This window comes from Nerophis ophidion, linkage group LG20 (genome assembly GCF_033978795.1).
Source record: "Nerophis ophidion isolate RoL-2023_Sa linkage group LG20, RoL_Noph_v1.0, whole genome shotgun sequence".
Lineage (NCBI taxonomy): Eukaryota > Metazoa > Chordata > Actinopteri > Syngnathiformes > Syngnathidae > Nerophis > Nerophis ophidion.
This window is the reverse complement of record NC_084630.1, coordinates 41,776,206-41,788,882: the sequence shown is the minus strand read 5'-3', so window position 1 is coordinate 41,788,882 and position 12,677 is coordinate 41,776,206. Positions and strand designations below refer to the sequence as shown.

At 45.6% G+C, this 12,677-nt stretch overlaps 2 protein-coding genes and 1 long non-coding RNA gene across 3 annotated transcripts in view; 1 reads left to right on the top strand and 2 right to left on the bottom strand.

The window, feature by feature from the left end:
- Window positions 1-12,677, bottom strand: part of LOC133539140 (uncharacterized) — a 377,041-nt gene that overhangs the window by 202,318 nt on the left and 162,046 nt on the right. The gene's annotated exons all lie outside the window — the stretch shown is intronic.
- The window catches only part of fhip1aa (FHF complex subunit HOOK interacting protein 1Aa), a 100,220-nt gene that overhangs the window by 31,444 nt on the left and 56,099 nt on the right, over window positions 1-12,677 (bottom strand). The window contains exon 4 of the mRNA XM_061881234.1: window positions 8,142-8,813. Within this exon, the coding sequence (XP_061737218.1) occupies window positions 8,142-8,813 (672 nt within the window). The remainder of the gene's footprint in view (window positions 1-8,141; window positions 8,814-12,677) is intronic.
- LOC133539134 (uncharacterized) overlaps window positions 1-12,677 on the top strand; it is a 44,452-nt gene that overhangs the window by 16,642 nt on the left and 15,133 nt on the right. The window contains exons 3-4 of the long non-coding RNA XR_009803194.1: window positions 11,623-11,718; window positions 11,812-11,926. This is a non-coding gene — a long non-coding RNA (uncharacterized LOC133539134). The remainder of the gene's footprint in view (window positions 1-11,622; window positions 11,719-11,811; window positions 11,927-12,677) is intronic.

Below are 12,677 nucleotides of genomic sequence, written 5' to 3'. Positions count from 1 at the left end.
TCACACATGTGTAAGTTACCCATGTCTTGTTCACTAATACACCCCCATACCATCACACATGTGTAAGTTACCCATGTCTTGTTCACTAATGCACCCCAATACCATCACACATGTGTAAGTTACCCATGTCTTGTTCACTAATACACCCCCATACCATCACACATGTGTAAGTTACCCATGTCTTGGGCACTAATACACCCCCATACCATCACACATGTGTAAGTTACCCATGTCTTGGGCACTAATACACCCCCATACCATCACACATGTGTAAGTTACCCATGCCTTGGGCACTAATACACCCCCATACCATCACACATGTGTAAGTTACCCATGCCTTGGGCACTAATACACCCCCATACCATCACACATGTGTAAGTTACCCATGCCTTGGGCACTAATACACCCCCATACCATCACACATGTGTAAGTTACCCATGCCTTGGGCACTAATACACCCCCATACCATCACACATGTAAGTTACCCATGCCTTGGGCACTAATACACCCCCATACCATCACACATGTAAGTTACCCATGCCTTGTTCACTAATACACCCCCATACCATCACACATGTGTAAGTTACCAATGTCTTGGGCACTAATACACCCCCATACCATCACACATGTGTAAGTTACCCATGCCTTGGGCACTAATACACCCCCATACCATCACACATGTGTAAGTTACCCATGTCTTGTTCACTAATACACCCCCATACCATCACACATGTGTAAGTTACCCATGTCTTGTTCACTAATACACCCCCATACCATCACACATGTGTAAGTTACCCATGTCTTGTTCACTAATACACCCCCATACCATCACACATGTGTAAGTTACCAATGTCTTGGGCACTAATACACCCCCATACCATCACACATGTAAGTTACCCATGCCTTGTTCACTAATACACCCCCATACCATCACACATGTGTAAGTTACCAATGTCTTGGGCACTAATACACCCCCATACCATCACACATGTGTAAGTTACCCATGTCTTGTTCACTAATACACCCCCATACCATCACACATGTGTAAGTTACCCATGTCTTGTTCACTAATACACCCCCATACCATCACACATGTGTAAGTTACCCATGTCTTGTTCACTAATACACCCCCATACCATCACACATGTGTAAGTTACCCATGCCTTGGGCACTAATACACCCCCATACCATCACACATGTGTAAGTTACCCATGTCTTGGGCACTAATACACCCCCATACCATCACACATGTGTAAGTTACCCATGCCTTGGGCACTAATACACCCCCATACCATCACACATGTGTAAGTTACCCATGTCTTGGGCACTAATACACCCCCATACCATCACACATGTGTAAGTTACCCATGCCTTGGGCACTAATACACCCCCATACCATCACACATGTGTAAGTTACCCATGCCTTGGGCACTAATACACCCCCATACCATCACACATGTGTAAGTTACCCATGCCTTGGGCACTAATACACCCCCATACCATCACACATGTGTAAGTTACCCATGCCTTGGCCACTAATACACCCCCATACCATCACACATGTGTAAGTTACCCATGTCTTGTTCACTAATACACCCCCATACCATCACACATGTGTAAGTTACCCATGTCTTGGGCACTAATACACCCCCATACCATCACACATGTGTAAGTTACCCATGTCTTGTTCACTAATACACCCCCATACCATCACACATGTGTAAGTTACCCATGTCTTGTTCACTAATACACCCCCATACCATCACACATGTGTAAGTTACCCATGCCTTGGGCACTAATACACCCCCATACCATCACACATGTGTAAGTTAGTCATGCCTTGGGCACTAATACACCCCCATACCATCACACATGTGTAAGTTAGTCATGTCTTGTTCACTAATACACCCCCTTACCATCACACATGTGTAAGTTACCCATGTCTTGTTCACTAATACACCCCCATACCATCACACATGTGTAAGTTACCCATGTCTTGTTCACTAATACACCCCCATACCATCACACATGTGTAAGTTACCCATGTCTTGTTCACTAATACACCCCCATACCATCACACATGTGTAAGTTACCCATGCCTTGGGCACTAATACACCCCCATACCATCACACATGTGTAAGTTAGTCATGTCTTGTTCACTAATACACCCCCTTACCATCACACATGTGTAAGTTACCCATGTCTTGGGCACTAATACACCCCCATACCATCACACATGTGTAAGTTAGTCATGCCTTGGGCACTAATACACCCCCATACCATCACACATGTGTAAGTTAGTCATGTCTTGTTCACTAATACACCCCCTTACCATCACACATGTGTAAGTTACCCATGTCTTGTTCACTAATACACCCCCATACCATCACACATGTGTAAGTTACCCATGTCTTGGGCACTAATACACCCCCATACCATCACACATGTGTAAGTTAGTCATGCCTTGGGCACTAATACACCCCCATACCATCACACATGTGTAAGTTAGTCATGTCTTGTTCACTAATACACCCCCATACCATCACACATGTGTAAGTTACCCATGTCTTGTTCACTAATACACCCCCATACCATCACACATGTGTAAGTTACCCATGTCTTGTTCACTAATACACCCCCATACCATCACACATGTGTAAGTTACCCATGTCTTGGGCACTAATACACCCCCATACCATCACACATGTGTAAGTTACCCATGTCTTGTTCACTAATACACCCCCATACCATCACACATGTGTAAGTTACCCATGTCTTGTTCACTAATGCACCCCAATACCATCACACATGTGTAAGTTACCCATGTCTTGTTCACTAATACACCCCCATACCATCACACATGTGTAAGTTACCCATGTCTTGGGCACTAATACACCCCCATACCATCACACATGTGTAAGTTACCCATGTCTTGGGCACTAATACACCCCCATACCATCACACATGTGTAAGTTACCCATGCCTTGGCCACTAATACACCCCCATACCATCACACATGTGTAAGTTACCCATGTCTTGTTCACTAATACACCCCCATACCATCACACATGTGTAAGTTACCCATGTCTTGGGCACTAATACACCCCCATACCATCACACATGTGTAAGTTACCCATGTCTTGTTCACTAATACACCCCCATACCATCACACATGTGTAAGTTACCCATGTCTTGTTCACTAATACACCCCCATACCATCACACATGTGTAAGTTAGTCATGCCTTGGGCACTAATACACCCCCATACCATCACACATGTGTAAGTTAGTCATGTCTTGTTCACTAATACACCCCCTTACCATCACACATGTGTAAGTTACCCATGTCTTGTTCACTAATACACCCCCATACCATCACACATGTGTAAGTTACCCATGTCTTGTTCACTAATACACCCCCATACCATCACACATGTGTAAGTTACCCATGTCTTGGGCACTAATACACCCCCATACCATCACACATGTGTAAGTTACCCATGTCTTGGGCACTAATACACCCCCATACCATCACACATGTGTAAGTTAGTCATGTCTTGGGCACTAATACACCCCCATACCATCACACATGTGTAAGTTACCCATGTCTTGGGCACTAATACACCCCCATACCATCACACATGTGTAAGTTACCCATGCCTTGGGCACTAATACACCCCCATACCATCACACATGTGTAAGTTACCCATGCCTTGGGCACTAATACACCCCCATACCATCACAGATGCTGCCTTCTACACTTTGCGCCTAGAACAGTCCGGATGGTTCTTTTCCTCCACAGTTTCCAAAAACAATTTGAAATGTGGACTCGTCAGAACACTTTTCCACTTTGCATCAGTCCATCTTAGATGAGTTCGGGCCCAGCGAAGCAGGCAGCATTTCTGGGTGAAGTTGATAAATGACTATGGCTTTGCATAGTAGAGTTTTAACTTGCACTTACAGATGTAGCGACAAACTGTAGCTACTGACAGTGGTTTTCTGAAGTGTTCCTGAGCTCATGTGGTGATATCCTTTACACACTGATGTCGCTTTTTAATGCAGTACAGCCTGAGGGATCCAAGGTCACACAGCCTTGCCGCTTACAAGCAGTGATTTCTCCGGATTCTCTGAACATTTTGATTTAGATAGGGAAATTCCTAAATTCCTTGCAATAGCTGGTTGAGAAATGTTGTCCTTCAACAATTTGCCCAGGCATTTGTTGAGAAAGTGGTGACCCTCATCCCGTCTTTGTTTGTGAATGAGTGAGCATTTCATGGAAGCTGCTTTTATAGCCAATCATGGCACCCACCTGTTCCCAATCAGCCTGTTCACCCGTGGGATGTTCCACATAAGTGTATGGTGAGCATTCCTCAACTTTTTTGCCACTTGTGCTAGCTTTTTTGAAACACGTTGAAGGCATCAAATTCCACAAATGAACTAATATTTGCAAAAAATAAAGTTTTACCAGTTGGAACGTTAACTGTCTTGTCTTTGCAGTCTATTCAATTGAATATAAGTAGAGGTGTCCGATAATGGCTTTTTTGCCGATATTCCGATATTGTCCAACTCTTAATTACCGATTCCGATATCAACGGATACCCATATATACAGTGGTGGAATGAACACATTATTATGCCTAATTGTGTTGTGATGCCCTGCTGGATGCATTAAACACTGTAACAAGGTTTTCCAAAAGAAATCAACTCAAGTTATGGAAAAAAATGCCAACATGGCACTGCCATATTTATTATTGAAGTCACAATGCGCATTTTTTTTTTTTTTAACATGTCTCAAAACAGCAGCTTGGAATTTTGGACATGCTCTCCCTGAGAGAGCATGAGGAGGTTGAGGGGGGCGGGGTTGTATATTGTAGCGTCCCGGAAGAGTTAGTGCTGCAAGGGGTTTTGGGTATTTGTTGTGTTATGGTGCAGATTTTTTCCCGAAATGTTTGTCATTCTTGTTTGGTGTGGGTTCACAGTGTGGCACATTTTTGTAACAGTGATAAAGTTGTTTATACGGCCACCCTGAGTGTCACCTGTATGGCTGTTGACCAAGTATGCCTTGCATTCACTTGTGTGTGTGTGAAAAGCCGTAGATATTATGTGATTGGACCGGCATGCAAAGGCAGCGCCTTTTAAGGCACGCTCACAATATTGTTGTCTGGGTAGAAATCGGACGAAATTCGAGAGAACGGTTGCCCCGGGACATTTTTGGGAGGGGCACTGAAACTCGGGAATCTCCCGGGAAAATGGGGAGTGTTGGCAACTGCTCAGTACTTCTCCCTACGTCCGTGTACCGCTCCGTACAGCAGCGTTTAAAAAAAGTCATACATTTTACTTTTTGAAACCGATACAGATAATTTCCGATATTGCATTTTAAAGCATTTATCGACACCTAACATCTCTAAATATAAGTTGAAAATAATATGCAAATCAGTGTATTCTCTTTTTATTTACCATTTACACAACGTGCCAACTTCACTGCTTTTGGGGTTTGTTCACTGCATCAATCAATGAATGTTTATTTACAAACCCTGTTTCCATATGAGTTGGGAATTTGTGTTAGATGTAAATATAAACAGAATACAATGATTTGCAAATCCTTTTCAAGCCATATTCAGTTGAATATGCTACAAAGACAACATATTTAATGTTCAAACTGATAAACATTTTTGTTGTTGCAAATAATCATTAACTTTAGAATTAATACCAGCAACACGTGACAAAGAAGTTAGGAATGGTGGCAAAAAATACTGATAAAGTTGAGGAATGCTCATCAAACACTTATTTGGAACATCTCACAGGTGTGCAGGCTAATTGGGAACAGGTGGGTGCCATGATTGGATATAAAAGCAGCTTCCATGAAATGCTAAGTAATTCACAAACAAGGATGGGGTGAGGGTCACCACTTTGTAAGCAAATTGTCGACAGCTTTACAACATTTTTCAATGAGCTATCGCAAGGAATTTTGGGATTTTCCCATCTACGGTCTGTAAAATCATCAGAAAGTTCAGAGAATCTGGAGAAATAACTGCAGGTAGGCGATATTACGGACTTTTGATCCCTCAGGCGGTACTGCATCAAAAACCGACATCTGTGTGTAAAGGATATCACCACATAGGCTCAGGAACACTTCATAAAACCACAATCAGTAACTACAGGTGGTCGCTACATCTGTAAGTGCAAGTTAAAACTCTACTATGCAAAGCCAAAGCCATTTATCAACACCGAGGAACGCTGCCGGCTTCTCTGGGCCCGAGCTCATCTAAGATGGACTGATGCAAAGTGGAAAGCTGTTCAGTGGTCTGACGAGTCCACATTTCAAATTATATTTGGAAACAGAGGACGTGGTGGCTTCCAGAACAAAGAGGAAAATAACCATCCGGATTGTTATAGGCGCAAAGTTCAAAAGCCAGCATGTGTGATGGTATGGGGGTGCATTAGTGCCCAAGGCATGGGTAACTTACACATCTGTGAAGGTACCATTAATGCTGAAAGGTACATACAGGTTTTGGAGCAACATATGTTGTCATCTAAGCGCCGTTATCATGGACGCCCCTGCTTATTTCAGCAAGACAATGCCAAACCACGTGTTAGATGGTAAAAGAGTGCGGGTACTTTCCTGGCCCGCCTGCAGTCCAGACCTGTCTCCCATGGAAAATGTGTGGCGCATTATGAAGCGTAAAATACGACAGCGGAGACCCCGGACTGTTGAAGGACTGAAGCTCTACATAAAACAAGAATGGGAAAGAATTCCACTTTCAAAGCTTCAACAATTAGTTTCCTCAGTTCCCAAACGTTTATTGAGTGTTGTTAAAAGAAAAGGTGATGTAGCACAGTGGTGAACATGCCCTTTCCCAACTACTTTGGCACGTGTTGCAGCCATGAAATTCTAAGTTAATTATTATTTGCAGAAAAAAACAAAGTTTATGAGTTTGAACATGAAATATGTTGTCTTTGTAGCATATTCAACTGAATATGGCTTGAAAAGGATTTGCAAATCATTGTATTCTGTTTATATTTACATCTAACACAATTTCCCAACTCATATGGAAACGGAGTTTGTAAAACGTCAGTACACAGAGACATGCTGCGCACACAGAGGCACATTTGATTCGATCGAAAATTCCGTAAATGGAAAAGATGGCAAATAGAGGGGTTTGTAAATGGAGGTTCCACTGTATTGTGATGGAAATACTTAAAGCGGCCAATGACTGACAGACTTAATGTTTTCATCTAGGATGAATCCCAATGTTTAGTGCGTCATCTTCATAACTTGTAAAAGTCCGCCCTGTAGGAGAAATGATCTCGGGCCCAGAGAAGCCAGCGGCGTTTCTGGATATTGTTGATAAATGGCTTTGGCTTTGCATAGTAGAGTTTTAACTTGCACTTACAGATGTAGCGACCAACTATAGTTACTGACAGTGGTTTTATGAAATGTTCCTGAGCCCATGTGGTGATATCCTTTACACACCGATGTCGGTTTTTGCCTGAGGGATCGAAAGTCCGTAATATCATCGCTTACGTGCAGTGCTTTCACCAGAATCTCTGAACCTTTTGATGATTTTACGGACCGTAGATGGTAAAATCCCTAAATTCCTTGCAATAGCTCGTTGAGAAATGTTGTTGTAAAACTGTTTGACAATTTTTTTACAAATTGGTGACTCTCGCCCCATCCTTGTTTGTGAATTACTTAGCATTTCATGGAAGCTGTTTTTATAGCCAATCATGGCACCCACCTGTTCCCAATTAGCCTGCACACCTGTGGGATGTTCCAAATAAGTGTTTGATGAGCATTCCTCAACTTTATCAGTATTTATTGCCACCTTTCCCAACTTCTTTGTCACGTGTTGCTGGCATCAAATTCTAAAGTTAATGATTATTTGCAAAAAAAAAAAAAAGTTATGAGTTTGAACATGAAATATGTTGTCTTTGTAGCATATTCAACTGAATATGGCTTGAAAAGGATTTGCAAATCATTGTATTCTGTTTATATTTACATCTAACACAATTTCCCAACTCATATGGAAACGGGGTTTGTGAATAGACTTAAATCACAAGCCACGACGACGTCCGCGGTTCAGCGCCCACATAAGGGCAAGGAAAAACTCACAACTTGAAGTGTGAACACGCGTTGACTGACCGGACAGAAGAAGGTGTTCTCCGCGATGTGTTTGGCCACCCGCAGGTTCTCGGCCGACAAGGACATGACGAGCAGCAGGGCGTCTCTGGCCTGCTGGCCCACCGCGCCCTCCTTGTGGATGAAGGGGATGAGCAGGGAGAAGATGAGGAAGTTGGCGGCTCCTTGGTCCTTGCTGGTGTGGAAAAAGAGCTCCAGGACGGACGGGTCCTTGGCCAGGACGCAGCACAGCTGGTGGAGCAGCAGCACCAGCTGAGCCTCCACCCGCGGCGCCGCCGTGCCCGAGCACGCCGACAGCAGCATCATGAGCGGCCTGAGCACGGGCTTGTGATGCAGCAGAGGCTGGCGCGACTGAGCCACCAGCATCTCGTGCATCTTCAGCTGCTCCAGCTTCATGTCGTCGGTGAACTCCCTGCGGAGGCTCCACACAAACAGGCGCTCCATCACGTTCTCCATCACCACAAACTCCAGGATGGGGCCCATGGCGCCGGCCTTACCGCACTCCTCCTCCATAAGCAGGAAGAGCATGTGCTCCACGTAGTTCTGCACCGCGCTCGCCTCCTCGCCCGGCACGGGGCCCGAGCGGGGGCCGCCGCTGAGGTTGCGGACGGCCAGCGAGGGCAAGGCGGGCGTGCTGCCGCGGGAGGGCTCGTGTTTTTCCAGGATCTTCACCACCTGTTGGGAGGAGGGAGAACAATAGGTCACATGACTAGCATCCAGCTAAGGTCGCCCAGGGAGGGAGGTTCCCCAGGATGCAAAAAAGTAGCCCTTTTTCCGGAACTTCCACCAAAAACTACCTGTGTTTTGATTGATACTTTTATTAGTAGATTGCACAGTACAGTACATATTCCGTACAATTGACCACTAAATGGTAACACCCCAATAAGTTTTTCAACTTGTTTAAGTCGGGGTCCACGTTAATCAATTCATGGTAGATTTAGTTAAGCATTTAAGTCCCATCTTAAAACTCATCTGTATACCCTAGCCCAGGGGTCGGCAACCTTTACCACTCAAAGAGCCATTTTGACCTGTTAAACAAAATAAAGAAAACAATTCAATCAATCAATCAATGTTTACTTATATAGCCCTAAATCACTAGTGTCTCAAAGGGCTGCACAAACCACCACGACATCCTCGGTAGGAAAACTCACACCCAGTGGGACGTCGGTGACAATGATGACTATGAGAACCTTGGAGAGGAGGAAAGCAATGGATGTCGAGCGGGTCTAACATGATACTGTGAAAGTTCAATCCATAATGGATCCAACACAGTCGCGAGAGTCCAGTCCAAAGCGGATCCAACACAGCAGCGAGAGTCCCGTTCACAGCGGAGCCAGCAGGAAACCATCCCAAGCGGAGGCGGATCAGCAGCGCAGAGATGTCCCCAGCCGATACACAGGCAAGCAGTACATGGCCACCGGATCGGACCGGACCCCCTCCACAAGGGAGAGTGGGACATAGAAGAAAAAGAAAAGGAACGGCAGATCAACTGGTCTAAAAAGGGAGTCTATTTAAAGGCTAGAGTATACAAATGAGTTTTAAGGTGAGACTTAAATGAGACTTAAATTGGAGCCACAAAACTCTTTTGACATTTAAAATGAAAATAACACAGCGTACAAAGTTGTTTTTTTTGTGCTTTGTGTTATGTATAAACCAGGGGTCTCAGACACGCAGCCCGCACCTTAATATGAAAATTTAACGTTAGTGCAGCCCGCAACTTTTATTTGAATGCCGCTTGACAACATCACATTTGCCAACCATCTCAATTTTTTCAGAACCCCAAATTTCAGAGCAACAATTCTCTCGAATGTCTGCTGATTTTCACCCAAACAACAATAAGGGCGTGCAATGTTTTTGATGCGTTTCGCGCCCTCTACAACCGCAACAAACAGCTTGGCATCACATCCACATGTTGTACGTGGCTTCTGCGGACACACGTACGTGACTGCAAGGCATACTTGGTCAACAGCCATACAGGTCACACTGAGAGTGCCCGTTTAAACAACTTTAACACTGTTACTAATATGCGCCACACAGTGAACCCACACCAAGTAAGAATGACAAACATTTCGGGAGAACATCCGCACCGTAACACAACATAAACACAACAGAGCAAATACCCAGAATCCCATGCATCCCTAACTTTTCCGGGCTACATTATACACCCTGCTACCACCAAACCCCGCCCACCTCAACTGACGGACGGAGAGGGGGGCACTCAGATAGCATGGTATAAAAGCGGACGCGACGACATGTTCTTGAGGACATGAAAGGCATAGCCCTCACGGCACACCCTCAGTGTTGTTGTCCGGGCGAAAATATTAAAATATTATTGCGACCGGAATGAGAATCAGCACCTCCAAGTCCGAGTCCATGGTTCTCGCCCGGAAAAGGGTGGAGTGCCATCTCCGGGTTGGGGAGGAGACCCTGCCCCAAGTGGAGGAGTTCAAGTACCTAGGAGTCTTGTTCACGAGTGAGGGAAGAGTGGATGGTGAGATCGACAGGCGGATCGGTGCGGCGTCTTCAGTAATGCGGACGTTGTACCGATCCGTTGTGGTGAAGAAGGAGCTGAGCCGGAAGGCAAAGCTCTCAATTTACCGGTCGATCTACGTTCCCATCCTCACCTATGGTCATGAGCTTTGGGTCATGACCGAAAGGATAAGATCACGGGTACAAGCGGCCCAAATGAGTTTGGGTCTCTCCCTTAGAGATAGGGTGAGAAGCTCTGCCATCCGGGAGGAACTCAAAGTAAAGCCGCTGCTCCTCCACATGGAGAGGAGCCAGATGAGGTGGTTCGGGCATCTGGTCAGGATGCCACCCGAACGCCTCCCTAGGGAGGTGTTTAGGGCACGTCCAGCCGGTAGGAGGCCACGGGGAAGACCCAGGACACGTTGGGAAGACTATGTCTCCCGGCTGGCCTGGGAACGCCTCGGGATCCCCCGGGAAGAGCTAGACGAAGTGGCTGGGGAGAGGGAAGTCTGGGTTTCCCTGCTTAGGCTGTTGCCCCCGCGACCCGACCTCGGATAAGCGGAAGATGATGGATGGATGGATGGATTTCTGGCAGAGGCACTGTTATCCGGAAACCTCCCGTAAAAATCCGGTAGCTTGGCAAGTATGCAGCTGAGCCACATCAGAGTGATCAAAGAACCGCATGTGAGACCAGCTTGCTAGTAAATAAATACAATTTAAAAAATAGAGGCAGCTCACTGGTAAGTGCTGCTATTTGAGCTATTTTTAGAACAGGACAGCGGGCGACCTGGTGCCCGCGGGCACCGCCTTGGTGACCCCTTGACTGGACTCTCACTATTATGTTAGATTTACTCTGGACTGGAGTGAGGTACCCATCCATCCATTTACTACCGCTTGTCCCTTTAGGGGCGCTGGAGTCTGTCCCGGCTGCACTCTGACGGAGGGCGGGGCACAGGTGTCCACCTGATGCAGGTGAGGTTCAACAATGATCACATCATTAGTGTGTTCTTTGCAGCTGTTGCAGATAAAAGAGAATGGAGTGAAGTTTCCCAGGCCAGCAAAATGAGCATCCAGACAACTTTGTGGCCCTAATCTGACTTGCATGACCAAGGTCTGTAAGGCATGACTTCTCAATAACTGGTGTAGTGAATAGAAGAGCAGATAAAGTGACATTCTGCTTTGTGTGTGCTCTCCCTCCCTTGAGTGGTGCTGCTTAGGAACCCAGACTGGTGACCACGGTGTCAGCCTTCCCACTGCTTCACCTTTGCTGTGTCAACAAACCTGGATGTGGGTCCATGGAAACAAGAACCCGCTGGGAGGTGAGCCTTCAGAGAATAAATACAGTTGTGATCAAAATTATTCAACCCCCACACAATTTTGGTGTTTTGGCAAGTTGGACATTTATTCCATATTTTGTTTATAGTCATATCAAAAAAAGATGCATTAAAGCCCAAAAAAAGTCTGCGGGCTATAGAGCGTTTTCCGTTCGGGCTCCAGTACTCATAGTTCGAGATGCCACCTCAGTAGAAGCATTTAAGTCTCACCTTAAAACTCATTTGTATACTCTAGCCTTTAAATAGACTCCCTTTTTAGACCAGTTGATCTGCCGTTTCTTTTCTTTTTCTTCTATGTCCCACTCTCCCTTGTGGAGGGGGTCCGGTCCGATCCGGTGGCCATGTACTGCTTGCCTGTGTATCGGCTGGGGACATCTCTGCGCTGCTGATCCATCTCCGCTTGGGATGGTTTCCTGCTGGCTCCGTTCTGAACGGGACTCTTGCTGCTGTGTTGGATCCGTTTTGGACTGGACTCTCTCGACTGTGTTGGATCCATTGTGGATTGAACTTTCACAGTATCATGTTAGACCCGCTCGACATCCATTGCTTTCCTCCTCTCCAAGGTTCTCATAGTCATCATTGTCACCGATGTCCCACTGGGTGTGAGTTTTCCTTGCCCTTATGTGGGCCTACCGAGGATGTCGTGGTGGTTTGTGCAGCCCTTTGAGACACTAGTGATTTAGGGCTATATAAGTAAACATTGATTGATTGATAAAGCGTTACTAAAACGGCCTTC